We start from the raw sequence: 21,050 nt of genomic DNA, 5'->3' as shown, positions 1-21,050 counted from the left end.
ACTCACAATGATATTTACAGGCTCTCCGTATCAAAAGATTTTGTTCTCCATGCTGACGCGTCAGAGATCAAGCCGGGGAGGGCCTCTTTTCTCTGGAATAATTTATGCAAGTGTCTGTTAGTGCTGGTGGAGTGGGTTAGTAGGAGTGGCTGAACTGAGGAGCTGGCAGTTTGCTTTGCATGAATCGCGGACTCGAAGTTTGTGGCTGCACCTCCGATATTTCCTGTGAGCCGCACAGACAGAGCCGTGCCGAGCCGAGGGCGGAGGAGGCGAGGAGAGGAATGGCAGAGAACAGCTCCGAGACAAGCGGCTCCGTTCACCGGAGATGTTTGGGCCATTCTTCGGCGGAGCGAAACGTTTCAGCTGGGGTCGGGGCTTCAAAATGGATTCGACTAAATGTCGGGGGAACCTATTTTTTAACTACGAGACAGACGCTGTGTCGAGACCCAAAATCATTTCTGTACAGACTGAGCCAAGCTGACCCCGAGCTCGACTCTGACAAGGTAAATGCTAAGCTAGCCGAGCTAGCACTCTAGTTAAGAGCAGTTTCCAAACTTTAAGTTATTTTCTACTGAATATGCTTATATTTACTAGCGTCATTAGGATGATTAATTACAGCATATATCATCTTGTTTATTCGGATCTGCGGCATTGTGAAAATCTGTGTTTATCTAGATACTTGGTGTTAACTCAAATTTTTGTGGCTCGCTAGCATTAGCCAGCTAAGCTAGCTAGATTCCGACAGTCAACCCATGACATACGATCTTGCTGCTAGCTTGCGTGTATCTCTTTGTTGTGTCATTTAGCACAATAAGTTATCAGATAAAGCGGTTACACTGCTATGCTGTTGAAGGTGTGGGACATTGCAGTGGGTTTTTTCTTTTTTAAATATATAGGCTTCGCAGTGAATCTAATAAGTCGCCACAGTAGTTGGAAACTTTTCTCCATATGAGGCCGTTGCATTGCGCTGCACTCAGCGAGGTGTCAGATGTCAAACAGTAACAGTTTACAGCAAGCTTCTTATTTCCTAGTCAGTTTTCAGTACTGAAAACAAATGCTTTTATTGTGGTTGTATATAAATTAGTGTAACTACAGGAGTAAGTTTTAAGTTTGATTGGCTGTAGTCTAATGTTCATATAATATTCGAAATTTATTTTAATGATATATTGACGTGTTTTGAATGTCCCATTTCTGTCTGTGTCCCATTTCTAGCCTTTCAGTGATTGTAAAACTACTGTTGTATTTTTTCTTTTCTTTTTCCTCTCCGTCTCTTGAGGTTTATCTGCTTCACAGCTTTGTTTGCTCTGCAGTAGTCTGCTTCTGTACACTTGGTGAAGCTCCCCTAATTAGTATATAAGTCATTGTCAGGTGGGGTGCAGTGCTGCTGACAACTGGGATGAAGTCACTTATCTCCCTGAATGACCCCAGTGCTCCAGAAGGCGGCTGTTGGTCCATCTGCCCACTTATAACAGTAGTGCATGTGTGTTTAAAGGCTCCCCGGCACTGTCAACCACAATGTATTACTGTCCACATACATAGTGTATTGTGCTCTATTTTACAGCTCCATTGTTCACTGTTTTCATCCACTGGAACACTTTTAGCTTTGCCCCTGCCCCCCTTTATGCTAAGCTGAGACAATGGCTCATCTCGTATTTTCATGCAAATATCTTAATCTCTGAATAATCAGCTTGCTTTTTTGGTCTCTATCCTTCATGAGCAACAAATCAGTCTGTCTCAAGCCCTTGTCTTAAGTGTGTATCGCACTCTTGAGCGATCTCTGGACCTCACTCCTTGCAGACTATCTAGTTTAAGGTAACTCCCACTGCAGGGCAGATTATACCTAGGTATTACTTCACTTGGCACCGCCAACTAATTTACAAGTGACCCAGAAAAGGGGTGTGCGGCTATAGATATAGATATATAGAGATATAGATATATATATATATATATATATAGATCGATATAGCTCGGCAAAGCGACAGAGCAGTGAAGAGCTCTGTTTTTGGACGAATGCAGTGTTGTTTCTCCCAGCCAAGGAAATGAGTGGTTCAGTTCTCAGTCACGCAGGCTGACGTGCTTCAGCAGGACTCTTGAGGAGAACTGCATTATTCATGTTGTTGACTGTAGCTTGTTTTGCACAGTGGGGTGGACCAGGGAGAAAGTGAAGGAAGTACTGTCATGTGTACAGCCACAACAGCTGACAATCACGCATTTCTAAATCTTGTTTTATGTAATTTTAGTCCTAGCTGTCATGCTGGAGTGATGTAGATATTAGGTTGTTTGATTTGCTGCTCAGTCATGAGCGGGCATGTAAAAATTGTCCAGTCAACAAGCTGAGTGATGCACTTTAGTGGGCAACTGTCTCACTGGCAAACTTCTTTTAATCTGCTCTGAACCTCTTGAGTAAGGGCCCAGCTTTGAGTACCACATCAATTTTTCAAGCCACCCATCACAAAGGATTCTTGTTCTTTCAGTGTCTTATTCTTTTCATATTCATATCCATTTGCAGCCTTAAGAAATTCTCCCTGCAGCATGTGAGAGAGAAAAATATGGCTGGATTCAGGTTGTGTGTCATGCCTGAGCACACTGTGGGAGACGATGTAAATATTTAACGGCGAGATATCGTCTGCTCCCGCACTGTCTTCTTGCAGTAAGTGCTCAGCAGGAAGCTGCAGAGTGCTATTGACAATTTCAGGTGTGACTCCAGTCGGATTTCATCGCCTTCACTGAAGTAATGCACGTAATCCGGGAACTCGCCATTACTTTTTGCATTGTACTGCAGAGGGTTTAAAGATTCTGTAACAAAATCGGTCAGCATGGTCAGTTTTTCACTTCTTCTTCAGTTATGATGCACCTTTCATGGTTGTCTATTCGGGAGGGGGGAAAAAGTCCACATCGCAGTGATTTCCTAGTTTTCCTAGCGTGCCCTGGACCAGCAAAGCTTTTAGTGGCCTAAAAGGAGCTTTTCATTTAATGCCAGAAGCACTCCTCAGTCATAAGTTGGTTCTGCCTTTCAGATTTGAAGATGGTAAAAAGGTGTGAAATTTCTCCTATGCTTAGCAAAGGGTTATTACTCGTGTTCAGATTATCAGCATCAAATAATGTGAAATATGAGATGGTTTCGCATAATATAGCCGTGATGCGAAGCGTGTATTATTTAAAAGACGAAGGCCTATTTGACTATGCCATTACTGCTTGTACTCCAGAGGGATTCCTGACTCCTACTTTACAAGGATCAGACTTCCACTTGGCTAAGTAGCTATGGTCATGTGACTTGGGTATCTGCTGCAACATATTTGAGCTCTGTTTCTGCCAGGCGTTTGTACTCTAATTCAGGCAGAGATGTCTTTACATTCCCTCAGAATTGCCTGACCACCTGCGCTGCTTCTTCCTGTCCAACATGTATTCTTGGAATCTGTGACAGCCCATAGAACAGTATAGTAAAATTTATCCACTCATTATTTGGAAAAAAAAAATTAAATCACACAGAGCTGAAGCAACCTATGGTGATTTATATGGAGGGGGGGGGGAGTCTTGCTTTTTTTACCCCAAGCTCCAGGGTCTATTCAAAAAAACAAAACATAAAAACAACCTAAATGTCATTTTTAATTTTTTAAATCCATCAGAGCAAATTAACACTGGTGGCAAAATAAGGCGGCATCATAGTAACGACCCTGTCTAACAAAATCAGACTTGGTCCTTTTATTCATGACTCTTTTGTTTTTAACTTTGCAACAGTTCATTAGGAAAAAATTGTCATCTGGCCAGTGGGGGCCCTGCAATACACATGAACACATTTTTACTATGAGTGTTTACATTTGTGCTTTTTAAGGTGATCAGATCAATGGATGTGGTGCCTGCACACTGTTTGCAGCTCTATTTATTTATTTTTATGTCTGCAATATAAAGTGGCTCAGGTGAAGGTGGAAATTGCTTTCACCCCCCCCCCCCTATGTGTTTGCTCGTTCCTGTTCACTAGCATAAGTCTGTATGAAATTTACCGCTATGTATAATATGCGCTGCTGTTCCTCAAGTGATGATGCATTGTTTTCACACACACCTAATTTTTTTTCTCAGAAGCAAACGTGCAGCGACTTGTAATTTTTATTTATTTATTTATTTTTCAGTTGAATGAAGGATTGATTTTCAGTGTTAATGTGTCTGCAGAAAACCTTATTTGGCATCATGTGTACGAAGGGTTGGGTCACTGTGGTATTTCCTGTTGAAGGATATGTACTGTGTGTAGAAAGAATGATACGGTTCATACAATACACTTCCCTCTTCTGTGAAGCCCGCCCTTCTAATTGACTTTTGTTTACCTAAATTGTTTACTTGTCTGAGGTCATTGTCAGACCAAAAATAATAATGAAAAAAAAAGTATTCGGTTTCAATATTTCTTAAATGTGGTTTAATTGGTTCCTTATTGGTCTTGCATTTTCATTTAATTGAAGAAACATCAAGAATGTATAATTGAGGTTTGACTTTTTCATTCTGCAATTTCAGCGTCTTTTTCAACTTTCTTCTTGATTTCTCATTTCTGCCCGTCTGTGTGCATCCTAGCAGCAGCCGTCCTCTGTTTCACTCACTGTCCACACCCCTTTGTTTGTTGCCCAGTGCTCCTCAGCCTGGGCCCCCGGAGACAGTCTTTTGTTTTTAATTAAAAACACGCTCCTCTTTGTGCACACAGGCTCATATCAGAACCCCCTTAACCATACGAAGCGGGTCACTGTGACCACCCCCAATCTCCCCATAAATGTATGCATACCCACAGGGCCAACCCCACAGAGCTCAGGGGTTTCATGTGGCCTCATAGTGGAGCTTACAAATATGCAGCAAGTTTACAGAAGTGTATGCGCGTGCCCTCGTGTTTCAGGAGTATGCAATTTCTCAGTTAAAGCTGCTGATAACTTTTGGTATGTGTGTCAACACCAGGCTTATTTGTATAGTGCATACTACATAATGTTGACTTTCATAGTAGGTGAGCACAGGTGTTACTAATAACACAAACAATAGCCATGTTTTTCAAGTCACTCAATGAGCCAATTTACACAATACCAGGAACCCTGAAACCAAATCAGCTAAATGGAACCAAGCCATCTTTTTGTTTATTGGGTAATGTGTTGATGATCTGAGGAATGGGGGGTGGGCTGGGGGATGCTGCACACATGTAGTTTCATAATGCTTGTCAGCTCTCTTCAGTTCAGTTGTACCATACACGTGAACGTTCACAAAAACAACCTGCTGTGGGTGTTGGTGGTGGTATGACACACACAGTAACTTTTGGACTATTTTGTTTTGTTTTGTTTTTTTATATAACCCTTTTTTGCAAGTGTCCTGGCTGTGGTAGGCAGCAGTGAATCTCCCTCTTCACCCATTTTCTACACAGTTCTCGAAAATTCTTGTTGAGATGTGTTGTCATAGAGTCACTGCAGTCAAAGTGAAACTAATGTTGAATATACCTCATCTCAGTGCCGACATGTTGACCAGTCAAACACAGGTGTAATCACTGAAATGGTAGTTGACCGTAAGTGTTGCAGTTGTCTTTTTTCAGCTCCTCCCTTTAGCGGTTGTCACAGCGGATCATCTACCTCCATCTAACCCTTCTCTGTCACACCAACCATCATTTAAAGTCTCCACTGTGTTCTGTGCACTCCTACCTTCACTCTTAATCCCTTCAAACGTGCATCCCCCCCTCTCCTCCTCCTCTGTCTTCAGCAAGCGGTAGCACACTTTCTGCTGGTACGCAGCTGGTCAAAGCACCGGTCACTGTGTTAAACCAGTAGTTTTTCCAACTACAAAAAGTCAAAGTAGTTACTGTGACATAATGACCCCACAGGTGTGGTTCAAAAAGCAAGAATAGTTGTTTTGTTGCTTGCAAAGATCTGACATGAAAAATTGCATGATTGTGGATGGGAAAGAAAAAGGAAAATTGTGATAATCAGGCAAACAGCTCAGTTAAATCATAAATGTTGAAACACTTTTGTGGCTCTAACAAAGGTGCGTCCACACAGGAAACAGTTCACTCATCGTTCACTGCTTGAAAGCTAACGATGAGTCGCTAACGGACATTCCGGTCTTTTTTTAGGACCTGCCAGCTTCATGTCACCAATAAATTTTTTTTCTTGTTTTTCTTTTAGTCACTGCTGTAGCCACTTGAAGTCGCTAAATATCTTTGATGTTCTTTGGTCTCTGGTCACTGCATTTCTGTAAAACACTTCCTGTATAGATGCAGCTTATACTTTATTTATGGTATTGCGAATGTGTCACATTCGAATGCAGGTGATATAGCCTCAATATTATGTCACAATAGAGGGGGGGGGAACTGAAGACATTTGCAGACGGCAACATTTAGAAGTGTAAGTAAATGTAGGGTATTTTCCATCCTTCATCTCCAGTCAGCTGCTGTCATTGATGACAGCTTCCTAATTTAAATTAAGGTGGCAGCAGCATTATCATGTAACATTGTTGGACACATTATATCCAGTGGCAGCATACATCAAATATAAGCACAAAATGAGCCTCTAAATTTTAACTACAAGCATAAAAGAATTGCCTAAAATATCGTTTAATGGTCAATGTCAATGGTAACTTTATTGTCCCTAATGGGAAATTGAGTTGCAGTATGTCCGTACAAACAAACAAACAAGTTTATTTTTTCGTTTAGTAGTAACTAAAGTATTTTAACTCTTCGGGAGCTGCACAATAAAACTGAACAATGTTTTCTACCTGGGATTTTGTATCATGGGTTTGTGCATCACCACCTGCTAGCATCTCCTCTATCATAGCCTGATTTATACTAAACGGTGTGTCTTTTGCCTCAAGTTTGTTTTTTCTGCCTTCAGCGTGAACAGTTTTCATGCACGTTTTGCAGAGTGTTCTGCTTTATAGGATGATATACTAAATCATGCTTGAAGGCTGACATGGCAGCTCTTGCGGTTCTCTGACATACCTAGGCTTTTCTTGTTGTTGCGTGCACTGGTGAGCATAAATACATGGCATTGCTATAACAATGACATAGTGATGTTTTTATATCCCCTAAAACTTTATACCAGTATTATTGGGAACAATGTGATATGAAACTGGGCTAATTTTCCTATGAAGAGCCTACAGAGAGAGGTTTTCAACCAATGAAAACATGCTCCTTTGACCAACGTTCAGATTTTGCAGGAATGCAATGTGGGTTATACTGTGCTTTCATCCATCCATCCATCTTCTTCCACTTCATCCAGGGCCAGGTCGCGGGGGCAGCAGCCTAAGCAGAGAAGCCCAGACCTCCCTCTCCCCAGCCACCACCTCCAGCTTATCCGGGGGAACACCAAGGCGTTCCCAGGCCAGCCGAGAGATATAACCTCTCCAGCATGTCCTGGGCCTGCCCCGGGGCCGCCTCCTAACCGTGGGACATGCCCGGAACACCGCGCCCAGGAGGCATTCTTGTCAGATGCCCGAACCACCTCAGCTGGCTCCTTTATATGTGGAGGAGCAGCGGCTCTACTCTGAGCCCCTCCCGGATGGATTAGCTTCTCACCCTATCTCTAAGGGAGAGGCCAGCTCATTTGCGCCGCTTGTATCCGCGATCTCGTTCTTTCGGTCACTACCCACAGCTCGTGGCCATATGTGAGGGTAGGGACGTAGATCGACCCGTAAATTGAGAGCTTCGCTTTTACACTCAGCTCCCTCTTCACCACGACGGACCGGTGCAGCGTCTGCATCACTGCGGCCGCAGCACCAATCCGTCTGTCAATCTCCAGCTCCCTTCTCCCATCACTCGCGAACAAGACCTCGAGATACTGTGCTTACATTGAGTGCTAATTGGTGAGTGGGTCACAACAGGAAAGGAGTTTACCAGAAATGAAAGAAGTGAGAAGAAAACGGCGGGGAAATCAAAAGATAATTTTAATGAAAAGATAAATTTTTTTTTAAGTATGAAAGTTACAAAGAGTGGCTGCTGGGTTTTGTTGTTGTTGTTGTGTGTTTTTTGTTTTGTTTTTTTAAACACTTGGTTTCACTGGAGCTTTGTGTATGTCTATAACTTTGCTCTTCTCCACGGTTTGGCTCACAAACCGGTTGTACTACATATTTTTGTCACTGTCCCCATCTGACAACCAACGCGCTGCCTCTGGTAGGCGGTCGTCTGTAGCTACCCACGCACCCACACGCTGAACCATAGTTTCCCCTTTTAAATTTAACAGTGAACCATTGTAGTAAAAGGTTTTCTTGGCAAATTGGGGGTGTTTGCATGTAGTTTAGACAAAGATTGACATTATACTTTCCTGTCATTTCTGACTGATCTTAAACTGCGTTTCAAGCTTGAGTGATGCACAACTTAAAAGAACAGGTTAAAGGTGTTTTTATCACTTTTTTTCCTTTTGCAGAATAGCAATGATAATCTGAAGGAGAAAGTGGAAAAACATATGTTTTTTTTGTTGTCGTTGTTATTTCTATGAAACTCCAATGAAGATCTGCAGTGGGACATTTGTGCAACTGAATAGATAGATGGAGCTTAAGCTTCACTATGAAAGCCAAACCATTGCGTATTATGTGGATGGCTGTGATGAGTTGCGTCCTCCATAAAGGCGTACCTCTATACGTGCTTAATCAGTGACTGTGGACTTGTAAGAATCTGACACGGAGCACTGAGACCAGAATAGAGCTCCACTGGGCTGTGGTGGAGTATTTTTTGCCATGGAAAAGGGGTCATCCAGCCAAGAGGGCTTAAAGATTCATTACAAAAGAAACTGCACTGGGACATTTTCTCATTATTGAAAATATTAATGGGTTACAAAATGAATTCCTCTCTGCACGATGAACTATCTCTGATTCATGTAGTGTCCTGAAATTTATGACTTATTGCCGGTGTGTTCTTGGGCAAATAATGTCAGAAGCAGCATAAACCAGTAATTTGCTAGGATTGTCCCCTGAAGACACATGAGCAACTGTGTCTCAGAAGCGTTTGAAGACGAGCTCAAAATATGCTCAAGGCCTTTCCTCTGTGCTGAGTATTTCATTGAATGTTACAGCACATTTTACTCACTAAATATGGCATTGTATTGAACAGCTTGTAGATTCAGTCTGGCTATTGGACAGCTGTACAGACTGTCTTTTATATTATGTGTGAGGCCAACTGTGTAACGGCCCAGACTAGGCTAATTTCTGGTTTTAAGCCAAGGTGCTTTCTCCTGGTCCCTGTGGTGGGTTAGCCCTGCTGTTCCAAATCTTTTTCTGTTCTGCTCTAATTGTTTTAGCCGCTTCTTCCCTCATGAGACGAAGACAGTCTAATCACAGAAATAGGGGAATACCCAGTGGTTGTGAAGGAATCGGGATCAAACCCAAGGCCTGTGGGAATAGCACAGTGATATCCCAGAGTGCTTGTATGTGTGGCTCTGTGTGTGCATGTCTTCTCAACCAATGTGCTGCATTTACAATCTCATCCCATGAGTTTTGTTCACTGATGTGCAGTGGGTGTTGTTTGTGCTCAGATTATGTTTCACTTGAAAGTACGCACTGGCTCATGAAAAACAAAAATGGACAAATGTCATTTAATGAAGTTGTGTCATATCTATGGGAGAGCTTTAAATATATTAAAACAATCCTAAATTTACCTAAAATGCTTGTTTGGATTTTTAAAAAAATACAAAACAATGATTGCAGTTTCTGTTTTTTCTAATAACTGTACCTTTTTGTCTCTTTGATTTTTTTTGCAGGATGAAACTGGTGCCTATCTCATAGACAGAGACCCCACGTACTTCGGGCCAGTGCTTAACTACTTAAGGCATGGCAAACTGGTGCTCAACAGGGACTTGGCAGAGGAAGGTAATATCTCTGTGGAACATGAAGGAATGCTTCAATTTAATCAAACTCGTGCCAAATATTTTAAACAATAGTGATGGTCATTACGCAAAGCACCCCATGGGAACTACTATATGTAAGGCTAATTTTGGGATAATAATTCCCTTAGAAAGTGATTACAGTGGTGCACTTTTGCCCCTCTTGTAAAATCCCAAACTCACTCAATGTTCAGCACATGAAGATGACCCAAAGAGAGCATATGGATAACAAGATTTATAAGGTTTCAATTAGTAAACTTGCAAAAGCTTCATTAGTCGTTGCCTGTTTGTCTCCCAAATATTTGTTTTTGCATTGCAGCACTCACTAGGTGTAGCTGATCGCAAATAAATATTTTGTGCTATGCTGAAAACCTTGTGATTGCTTTAGGTAATGGCACACTGCCTCGACTGCTCCTAGTTTGGAAGATGCTGACTTGTCTGCAAACACTGGCAAACTTGTCGCCAAGCAGTTGTGAAGCTTGGAAAAAGTAAAGTGGAAACTGAATATTTGCTGTCAAAGTAAAAGTTGCACTTTTTGAGATGTGCTGGTTGCAGAGCTAAGGCACAAACATTTTCCTTTGCTGGTTTGCTTCAAAGGATGCTTTGGAGTGTTTGTTGTCCAGTAGAATGTCTGTCTGAGATCCTTTGCCTTATTTCTTGTTTTAGGAGTTTTAGAAGAAGCCGAATTCTACAACATCACATCATTAATAAAGCTCATCAAGGACAAGATCAGGGAACGCGATTGCAAAACATCACAGGTACATGGATTTATGTGACGTTTCAATGGATTTCTCAATAATTGTAATGCCCGCCTTTTTAAAAAAATGAATACATTATGTGCTCATCCTTGCTCTCAGGTTCCAGTAAAGCATGTTTACCGGGTGCTGCAGTGCCAGGAGGAGGAGCTCACTCAAATGGTGTCCACCATGTCTGACGGCTGGAAGTTTGAACAGGTAAATCTCCCACAGTGTCCCAGCGACAATCGTCCTTCCATGTGCTTCACCCACCCCGCTATGCTCACGTTGACCCCGAAAGGGCAATTGTCCACATTGGAAATGGTTTAAAAATATATAAATAAATAAATGATTAAAAAAAAAAGAAAAAAAAAAGCCAAACAGCAAATCACATCTTTCTCAATGTCCGCATACATGATCCGGGCATCCCTTCTGTGCTCTGATTGGTTGTTGCAGCTTGTCAGTATAGGTTACGGGCGGGCCCACCAGTCAGAGTTTCTGCTGATTGTGTCAAGGGAGGTGAAGGGAGAGGAGTCTGCTTTGCCAAACAACAGCGGAGAGGTGTGTCCCACGAATCTCTGTCCACGGGCTGGTCACTGCATGATCCCCATGTTGTCCGTACACACCCCGTTGGCCATTGTTTGTCCCAAGTAGACACGTAGCCATCGGTTAATTTTTCAGTTGATAATTTTCCGTTTTCATGTATACTGCTTGCTCACCAGTGAGGCTAAGAGACCCTGACACCTTTTTGTTTTTTGTCCTTTTTTGTCTTGTCTTGTTTTATTTAGTTTTGCTTTACTTTAGTTTTTGTCGTTCTGTATTCAGTATGTCAGCGGCTTTATCTGTTTTGCTTTGATGTAGTCACTTTTGGAGGAGCTGAGGGAGGTGGGCGCTGGAATCTAGTACTGGTTGTTTAGAAGTGCAGTGTTGCTTTTATCTGCCGTTTAGGTAATCTTCTTTGTAACTGATTTTGTCGAGCATTACAAGGGAATCCAGATGGGATATTGAAATTATGACAAAGGTAAATTTTTTATTTTTTTCTTCAAAGAGAAACCGCATGTTTGGGTGTTTGGTGTCCGTGTAATGTGTGACTGAATCTCTCTGCAATGTGGGATCATTGGCTCTCCCATCAGAGCTGAAAACCCACTAATCTCCTTATACCCGTCAGATGGGGAAACTCCAAAAAAACAAACACTCCCAATGCAAAGCTTAAAGCTCCACCATCAGACGAGGAGAGTCTTCTAGGACACGCTCCAATTATATAAATCTAATTTGTTGTTTAACTGATGGTTCACTGAGCTGTGTGTCAAGTGGAATCCAAGATAACTAGTTGAGATTATTTGAGGGGTGCTTTGTTTTTTTTGCTGTGTTAATGTTGGAGAGCTCGCTAACAACAACAAGTCTGTGGCAGCAGGGCTAATGAGGCGATGCATGTCTGAACATGCACACCTGGGTACAGACTGTATACATGCAGCCTGCAGTACACACTCTTAATGTTCAACAGCAAAAGCGGATGAACACGAAATCAAATCCAGAAGTAGCCGTTTCTTCTTTTTGTTGTTTATTTTATTTTTTATGTATTTGGTTTTTTTAAAATCTCACTTGGTCATTCCTTTATTTGTCCCCTTGTGTCCTTTTGGTTTTTGTTTAGACTGATGTGACTGGGAAAGAGCAGAAATTATTGCCATGTTTTTTAAGACTGCTGTAGAAAGGTTTTATTTGTAGGCTCTTTTGCTTAAACCAAGGTGCTGTGGTTTCGTTGAGGTTTTCATTTGGTTCAAATTGTACTGGCCTACTTCCACTATCAAGTGTTGAGTAAGCCCTTGAGACAAAACAAGACCAAAAAACAAACCATTAAAGTGGACCCATTATGTTTGCTTATACCCTCCCTTTAAGCCAGCTTTCTTCTGATTGGCTGCCTCTCACAAACTGAAGGTTTTGATGGGACTCGGTTAAGCCTGATATGACCCTTTTAACAATGTTGCCTTTGCTTGAGCCTTTGTAGTTGAAGCTTGATATGTTTATTAAGATGGAAGTAAAAGAAAAGCATAATAGGTCTGCTTTAATGAGAGTACAGCCCAACAACAGCTACAGTGTGACGATTGCAGCATTAGTGAAAACTCCAAACATTTGCCATTCGCATTATAGAAACGCTCAATGGGGCAAGGGTCAAATCTTGTGTCAAAGAGCTTTAAAATGGATCTGAATTGTTGGATGGAAGTGAGTCTGCGGTTTTCTCTTTGTAGGAGATGCTAAGCCTGGTCCTGTCAGTCCACCATTCCCCAGTGATTTTTATTTTAAATTTATTTATTCATTTTTTCACCCTCAATCAGCATGTTGCTTCCTGTGACCCGTCCCTTGCACTCGTATTCTGTCAGTAACTATCTGCTGTTCATCCTTTTCTTTGTTTTTTTTAATTTCTACAGTCTTAATTTGTGAACCACAGATTATATTTTCTTTAGTTTCCTTTGAGCTTTCCCATGTTTTATGTTGAAATCAGTGCTGACATGTCTGCAGGTCCTGAGATCACGAATTCTTTTTAAATGTTTTTTTATAACAACTCTCAGATTTTCAGTGTAGCCTTTTTCAAAATGGCTAGCTTTAACATTTGAAATGGCACACCCTGTTGCCCTCAGTGCACCATATAATTGTGCAGCTTTGCCATATTGAGATTAAATCTGACCGCGGATCTGTTGTGTCACTCCCAAGCCTGTCCTACATTGCTGTCTACCTAGTAAAGGCGCTAAATGTGATGTAACTAACTCCGGGTTAGGCTTTAAGGTTTTACTAAGAACTGAGGCAGCTTAAATTTAAGGACTCTCTGTGCTCCCTGTTTGGTTTTACGCCTGTTTTACATTAGTATAAGGTATCCCTCCTTGTGTTTTCCCACCACGAGTAACCCAGATTTTTGCCTTTTATCAGTCTAATTCTAATTCTTCGTCTTTGCTCTGCTCTCATCTCTCTAGCTCGTCAGCATCGGCTCCTCCTACAACTACGGAAACGAAGACCAAGCTGAGTTCCTGTGTGTAGTCTCCAAGGAGTTGCACAATCAATCATACGGGACAAACAGTGAGCCCAGTGAGAAGGCTAAGGTAAGTGCGTGAAAGGACTTGTTATAAGTCCATAGCAAACATCGGTGAAAGATGGCCTGTGCTGGATGCATGTACATTCCTCCAGGGAGCTGAGAGCACATCTACTACTTTCTTGATGAAAACTCCCTGTAAAGGAATGCATTGTGCTGCTTTTTTTTTTTTTTTTAATTTTGTTGACTAACCAGAAAATTGACGAACAGAAAAACCACAAGCAACCGTAGAAAAAGACCTAATAATGGAAAAATATTACAGAGTAATAATTTCAGTTGAGGCATAAGCAGAACTTTGTCTTCACATCACGTAGACAAACTAAATTTAACCTGCTGTTGAAATTTCTGTTAAATTTGACCTGAAGTCTAAACTGTGTAATCCAGCTCTGGGCATTAAGATGGCACAGGTTTGTGGTGCTACTGGCAAAGTGTCTTTTAAATTTTCTTTTTTTATTATTATTATTATTTATTTATTTATTTTTTTTAATTGGGGTAATAGTGGCCCACTCCTTAGAGGAAGCAGCACATGAAGACTAATATTGTTACGCCTGTACTTATGGTTTTATTTTCCTGATTATTAAAGAGATTAGAGGCTGTCAGAGCATATTTGAAGCAAATGTAGACTGTAGAGACTTTACTGTGCTCTATTCATTTAGTCTCTCCAGGGGCATCCTATCCAAATCAAGATCTTATTACTGGTTTTATATTCTGTTCATTATTTCTCAGTCCATTTTGTTATGTAGCTATTTTTTTGTTTGGGACCTAATATCTAGATTTAACATCCAAAACAAGGGAACTGACCTTGGTTGGGAAGGTGTCCTTGGATTATGTTTTTGTGTCACTCTGACGCACTTCACATTGTTGATTTAATGATAATCCCCTTTGATCCGTTGTTAGTTTTACTTTTCACCTTGTTCTCCTTTTTCACCTTCATTCATTTTCATTTCTTTTACAACATGCCTTTCTTGTCTTCTTCTGTGCTGTCTGCATGCTGCATGTTGCTCAGAGCGAGGACGAAGAGACGGATTATGAAATGAATGACTCTGATTAGGGTTGAGCACTTATGACTCACTGGTGAGCGCTCAACTGCTCGTAGTCCTTCCCAGCACACCTCCTTAGTTTTTCCTTCCTCCCTTTTTCCAAGATGCCTTTTTAACGCTCCTCAAAATGTTTCACATTTGTTTTCAAAGACGGCGAGAGCTGAGCTCTTATAAGAGACAAAAGTCCAATGATAGAATCAAGGTTACAAATCAGCTTTGGACATTGGAGTCTGCAGGCCAAAGCTGGATCAAAAGCCTCACTGCTCCTGCTGAGGCAGGAGACTTTATTGCAGGTGAAGCTCTCTTTGAAACAAATGGAGCTCTTCCCATCTGGTTTCAGACCCCTGTAATTATTGACATGCTCACAGCATTGGTTAATGGAAGGCATGCTGAATCATCAGCTGCTGCATTTTGTCTGAGAATGACATTGAAAGAGATGGGTGGGCTGGTGTGCACCCTCTGCCCTTTCTTTGTCATAAATAGCTGTAGGTTACAATGGTTTTGTTTGTTTTTAAGTCAGACCACTCGTGTGTCTGTGCTATGCTGGTTTTTAATGATTAAAGGTGGGAATTTCGATATTACTGGCACATTTTTATGCATCAAAAGAAAAGTAAAAATCACATTTCACAAGGAAATAATTCCAGTAAAGATTTGTCCTTGCAAAATATATTTTCTTCCCAAAATACTTAAGAAATGAAACCAGTTAAACAGCAGGTATTTTCTTCTTAATGTGCCTCACATTGAATTACATAAATTTTAACTCAGGAGAAATGACTCAAAGGTTTGATCTGTCCTCTGAAATCAGGAGGGAAAAAGTTCCCACCTGCCTGTCAAAATCAGCACTTTTCTTTGAACTTTAATATATTTTAAAAAGGGATGTACATTTTTTTAACCTTCTTTTTTAAAATTTTGTAAAATGTTAAAAAAAATACAGTTCAAAATATGTAAAAGAAGGTTGACGTTTTACACTTTTTAATTTCCTGTATTTTCACAGTATTTTTGAGCCCTCGTAACCTTTCTAATACAGCTCAGTCGATAGCCACATGAAATCAGAGCTGAAACACATTTAAGCTCTTAAAAAACTTGAAAAATCAACTTCACTCCCACTCATGGTGTCACAGTTTCAAGCCAAAATCTCATTTTTGCTCAGCATTAGTTTTTCTCTGACCAACTTTGGGCATCAATATCACAGGATATTACTGCATCAACAGTAAATGAGGTACCCTCGATGTTTAGTCCATTTTCTCAAAATTCACTGAAGGAAATGTCAGAGATTCTTCGTTTTGGGTAAACTTTTAAGTGTTGTGTCTCTGTGTGACGTAGGTGTTTGAAATGATGTAAAAACACTGGTGTTTACATGTGTTCTTTAGGTCTTGAAGAAATCCTTAAAATCCTCAAAGTATGAGCATGTGTCACAGATCACAAATCTCTTAGGGTCTCTGAAAAGTCTCACAGTATGAAAGGAAAACTGTGGCTTCATTCGATACAGTGACATCATTCTACAGAAGCCCAAAGTCTTTCTGAGGCCGACCCTATCATTTACAATTAACATTTTGAGCAACTGCTGCTTTTCTAGTGTTGTGGGGTTGTTACATTAACAGAAAAAGGGGGGAAATAGGGGGATGGAAGTGGTTAATGTCAAAAAAATTTTAAAACCAGAATGAGTGAGAAGACTTGAAAGTAGAAGATAAAGACTCTTTACTACTTTTACTCGTGCAAGCGTTTCCTTTTTCTTTGCCCCTAATCGGTGTGTTTGTTTCAACCATCTTGTGCTTTAAGTGTGACAGACACTGTGACATTAATAAAGAGGTAGATCGGTGCTGGGGGACACTAAAAGTGACTGAACTGCTGCAGATTGTGTAGTGTTGAGCATTTTTGCTGATTATCTAATGTTTCTGTCTTTGCAGATTCTTCAGGAAAGGGGTTCCCGGATGTGAAAAGGACTCAGTATTATGAGCTCCAGGTGTTATGATGCAAACATATCATCTATGTGGAAGAACGTGTGGCACAATGGAGATTTAAAGTGGGGTGTGCATTTATTTTGTTTTCCCTCCAATTTCTTTCTTTTTTTCTTTTTTCTTTTTTTTTTTTTTTAAAGTTTTTTGATGTAAATAAGTCTGTTTACTGACAATTTGTGCCTGTACATTTAAACTGGACCTTTTTATTAAATTAGCGGCAAGTTTTTTTTTTTTGTTTCTAACTGAAAGTAAAGAATTGTAATCTACAAATGTTTTATGCTATAACAAATGGCCGCCATCATATAAGGCCAACGATTCACTCAGGGTCATCTGTTGAGTTAATTCTTATATCCTCCAACTCAAGGGTCTGGTAAGGGATCAGTATGGTCTTTATAACGCCGAGTATCAAACACAAAAATCATTGTTTCAGAGATTTTAAAGAAGGGAATTGTTGTATTTGCTCAACGGCTGTGAGTCAGGCTAATAACATAAAATTGAGCCCAAAAGCAAACTGGTTAAAAATGTTTACCCAAAGACTTCAGTTTCACTGAGATTTGTGATCATGAGGACCTCAAATGCACTTTTTTTTCCTTTAAAATTCCCAAGAAGAAATAAAAAATTAAAAAAAAAAGGAATGATCACCTTAGAGTACAAGAAATCTTGACTGTAGATAAAGGGGCATTAGGTAATCAGAGGTAGGAAATGACCTATAATAAACATGTTGCAAAGCAATATACTTTATAAAAATATATACTTCAGGTAAAAGTATACTACTAGTGTACTGTAGCTTCCATCTTTAGTAACCCAGTGCATTGCAGGTGCTTTTTTTTTTTTTTTTTTTTTTTTGTTGCTGTTAGGTCAAATTGACTCTTTGCTTGAAAGTCAACTATTCATATTTGAACTCTGACCCTCTACTGCTTTTAGTTTATATAGTTTGCTTTTCTAGGGAGTTTAAAATAATCCATAAAATATTCCCATGAATTTAATAGAACTATATGTAGCGTGAGTCTGACAGATATATCTGCATTTATGACAACTAATACCTGAAAATTAAAGAAGAGACCAGAGAAGCACCCTTCAGCCATGTTAGCAGTTTTGATGTTGCATACTTTGTCCACCAGAGGGCACTGCAACTTCGCTGGAGGCAACATAGCTGCAACCAGCTGATTTGAGCATAAGAGTGATTGCATAAGTTTCATGGATCTGAAAGGGGAAACAAATTGTCTGATTAATTGAAATGTTGATATATTTTTTGATTTAGTATTTTTAACTATTGGTCGGGCTCTAGATGCTAGTCGCCTTCTGGTTCTCACAGTGCCCCAAAAACTTCTTTTCCCCCCCTTTTTTTTTAATCATTGCTCCAAAAAATCCACTGAAATTGTGAGCAGGTTTAGAAATCATGTGGCTAGTTGACATTATGGGTGAGCAGAGGCAAACACCGTTGTTTACGTCCTGTCACAGCCTTACATGATGGATAGGCACACACTTCCTCCAGCTGGCGGATGTAGTTCAGTCAAAGAAAATAGTTCCTGCAGAAAACATGGTTTGTGTAATTTTTAAAAAAAAAAAGTTTTACATTTTTTAATACCCGAGTCACATTAACGCTGACTTCTATTTCTGAGTACCACGCCATGAGTTCCATTTAGTTATAATTATATTCAAGAGGTTGCAGACTTGATGTATCTCAGACTGTGGAACAGTTTTGGATGTATCATTTGATTTTTAAGCTGAACTGTCCCCCTTTTTTTGTTTTTATTTTTTATTTAAGTTATTATACATTCAGGAAGTCCTCTTGCCTTTTTAAAGATTAAGAGTGATTACAGTTGCTCTGTTTTCTGTTAATGTGGACCTGTAGTAATATAAAGACTTTGAAAGGCTCTTAAGCGTAAGTTTGCATTAATTAGAATTTTCTTAGAAATGTCTGAAGTTTTTAAACTATTTGAGACCTCATGTTCATAAATCTAAAGTTAACTGGTAAAGTCCTCAGGACAATGGTGACTCCCCCTTCCCCGCTGTTGTCTGAGTTATCCTTAGATCGTTTATTTCATATGTTTGAGGGAACATCGTTTGAGATCCTTTTGTTTTTTTAAGGGTTGTTTTTGTTTTTTTTTGTTTGTTTTGTTTTTTGTTTTTGTTTCGGGTTTTTGTTTTTTTTTTGAGGGGAAGTATTTGCGGCGTTTGGGGACTGGAACTGTTCGAAGGCAGCGGTGAAGGACTTTGTTCATATCAAGATTTTGTTTTCATGTAAATAATCCAAATTCAATATTAATATTTAACTCTTAGGAAAACTGCACGTTTTGTACACTGTATAGAAAACACAGCTTCAGGTGGAAGTTGTTTATACTGGATCTTTAAAAAAACAAAACAAAAAAAACAAGAAAACCTTGGCTTCTGTTTTTTGCATCGTTTGTACAGGACTAGAGATTTCGGAGTTGGGGTTTAAAAAAACTAAACAAGGAAAAAAAGATACTCTGTAAGGCGTCTTTCACTGACAACATGCCTGGAACATGTTTTGATAACCAATAACAAAGCTATACTTGGCTGGCTATGAAGTTGACTGTTACGTTTCAGAAAAACAAAAATGTATTTTTTTTTCTTGCAGTGTGATAAGATTTCTTAGCTGTTATTTTTATTTTTAATTGTGTAGATTTTCATACACAGCATTACAAGCACTACAGTGGGAAACACTGTGCACACTGCTTACAGCCTGTAATGCTGGTAATGTAAATACTGCCTTTTAGAACACTTTTTTTTTTAAATAGAAAGTTGTTTTCAGGTTTTGATGTGTGGTTTTGATAGGTTGGATATTTCATTCACATGTTATCATTTAGTGTTGTCTTTTTTTTTTCCCCTCTTCTCCCAGTGACCAAAATCCAATGTCTTATGTGTATTGAACACATCGATCTTAGTGTCAGGGATGAGTAACTTTTCTTAATGCTGGCACACTTTGTACATATAGACTTGTTAACGACACACAAACCTCCATTTACTCACACGTACACGTATACACTCGACTTAAGACCGTTTTTATATTGTCGGGAGGAAACGAGTATGGATGCATGTTTTTAAATATAGAAATATATATACACACACACACACACAAGGGCTTTTAAAGTGCAAAATTTGAGATCTGCAAAGAGGTTCAATCAGAGTAGACTGGATTTCCTGCCAGAGCTAGGCTATGTTTACATTTGCTATAGTATTCTGAAGCCTTCCGATTATTTACCGTCTTGCACTCCCTCACACACCTACTTGTGTGACCGCACCAATGGCAACTAGCACTCCCCATAAGCTAATATTCACTCTGACATGCTGACAAATGTTGAGATACTCCATCCATTTTTAACAGCCAGTGCTTGAGCGTTGCAGACAATCTTGCTTTCGCCCCCTTTCTTCTTAAATTTGATGAAATGTATCTGCGTAGGCTAAGAGCTAAGGTTTATACAAGTCTCTTTTGAGACCTTTTTTTAAGTGTTTTTGTGTTTGATTTGCTTGGTTTGGTTGTAATCTCATTTAAAATGCTCTGTTCAGAAGTGTTCAACGCCCCCTCTACTTGAGCAGCTACATTACATTGAATGCCCTTCAGACAGGTTGTCTGGTTTAGAATCTGGGATAATCTTTTATGTGATGGACAAACTTATCAAATGTGTAGCCTGATCCTTTTAAGTGCCCAGTTTGTTTTGCATTCAAGTCATAAACCACAAATCACTGTAATGCATGACTGATGATGATGATCACACTTGTAATCAGAGGGAATGAATGTGTCATTTTTCCTCAATCTTAACAGTTACATTAATAAGGTTCTCATATCACTACATAGATCACTTCTATATGATCTTATGCAATGTTAAAAATATACAAACTGAGTATGAGGGTTAAGGGGATAGATCTATATGGTCTTGCATAGGGTAAACCCAATAAAATGTTGTCATTCATATCTGTCTTTTTTTATTATTTATCTTCTGGCTCTTCGAAGTTACTATAATTTAAAGGAAAAAGGGGGGAATATATATATATATATATATATATATATATATATATATAATATATATACGAAGTGCTCATTTTGACTGCACAGTGCTCTTAAACTTTTGCAAACTATAGCAATAAATGGATAAAGTGGCGACAACAAATCGTAATATCTGATAATGGCGACCTCTTGAGTCGAGTCACGAAAGGAATAGTTGTCGTTGAGTAGTCGAAAAATATGCCTGTATAAATATAGACGACGGGGGAGAAAAGTTTTCGTTTATACCTAGAATTAAATTATCCGAAATTGGTCTTTTAGACGTATCGCTTATCTTAACTCTTTGGTAACTGCGCACAAAATATTTTAATCTCGTTGACAGTCGTAGGTTTAATGGGCTTTAGTCTAAGGCACCCAAAGATTATATATTACAGAAGAGAGAAAT

The 21,050-nt window shown here is 39.7% G+C and overlaps 1 protein-coding gene across 2 annotated transcripts; it reads left to right on the top strand.

Moving 5' to 3' along the window:
- Positions 1 to 94: 94 nt before the first annotated feature.
- Positions 95 to 20,573, top strand: kctd5b (potassium channel tetramerization domain containing 5b). 2 transcript variants are annotated; one of them, XM_005939512.2, is made up of 7 exons: positions 95 to 503; positions 9,702 to 9,810; positions 10,491 to 10,582; positions 10,682 to 10,777; positions 11,015 to 11,119; positions 13,525 to 13,650; positions 16,588 to 20,573. In XM_005939512.2, exons 1-7 carry the CDS (start codon positions 180 to 182, stop codon positions 16,615 to 16,617), a joined length of 882 nt encoding a protein of 293 aa, XP_005939574.1. In that variant the 5' UTR covers positions 95 to 179; the 3' UTR covers positions 16,618 to 20,573. The 2 variants fall into 2 exon arrangements, with proteins under 2 accessions (XP_005939574.1, XP_005939575.1); XM_005939513.2 differs by lacking the exon at positions 11,015 to 11,119 and having other exon boundaries at positions 102 to 503.
- Positions 20,574 to 21,050: the final 477 nt, after the last annotated feature.

The sequence above is a fragment of the Haplochromis burtoni genome, unplaced genomic scaffold (genome assembly GCF_018398535.1).
Source record: "Haplochromis burtoni strain Fernald_Lab_line unplaced genomic scaffold, NCSU_Asbu1 Contig_268, whole genome shotgun sequence".
Classification (NCBI taxonomy): domain Eukaryota; kingdom Metazoa; phylum Chordata; class Actinopteri; order Cichliformes; family Cichlidae; genus Haplochromis; species Haplochromis burtoni.
The sequence above is the reverse complement of the archived record's forward strand: the minus strand, read 5'-3'. Positions and strand labels throughout refer to the sequence as shown.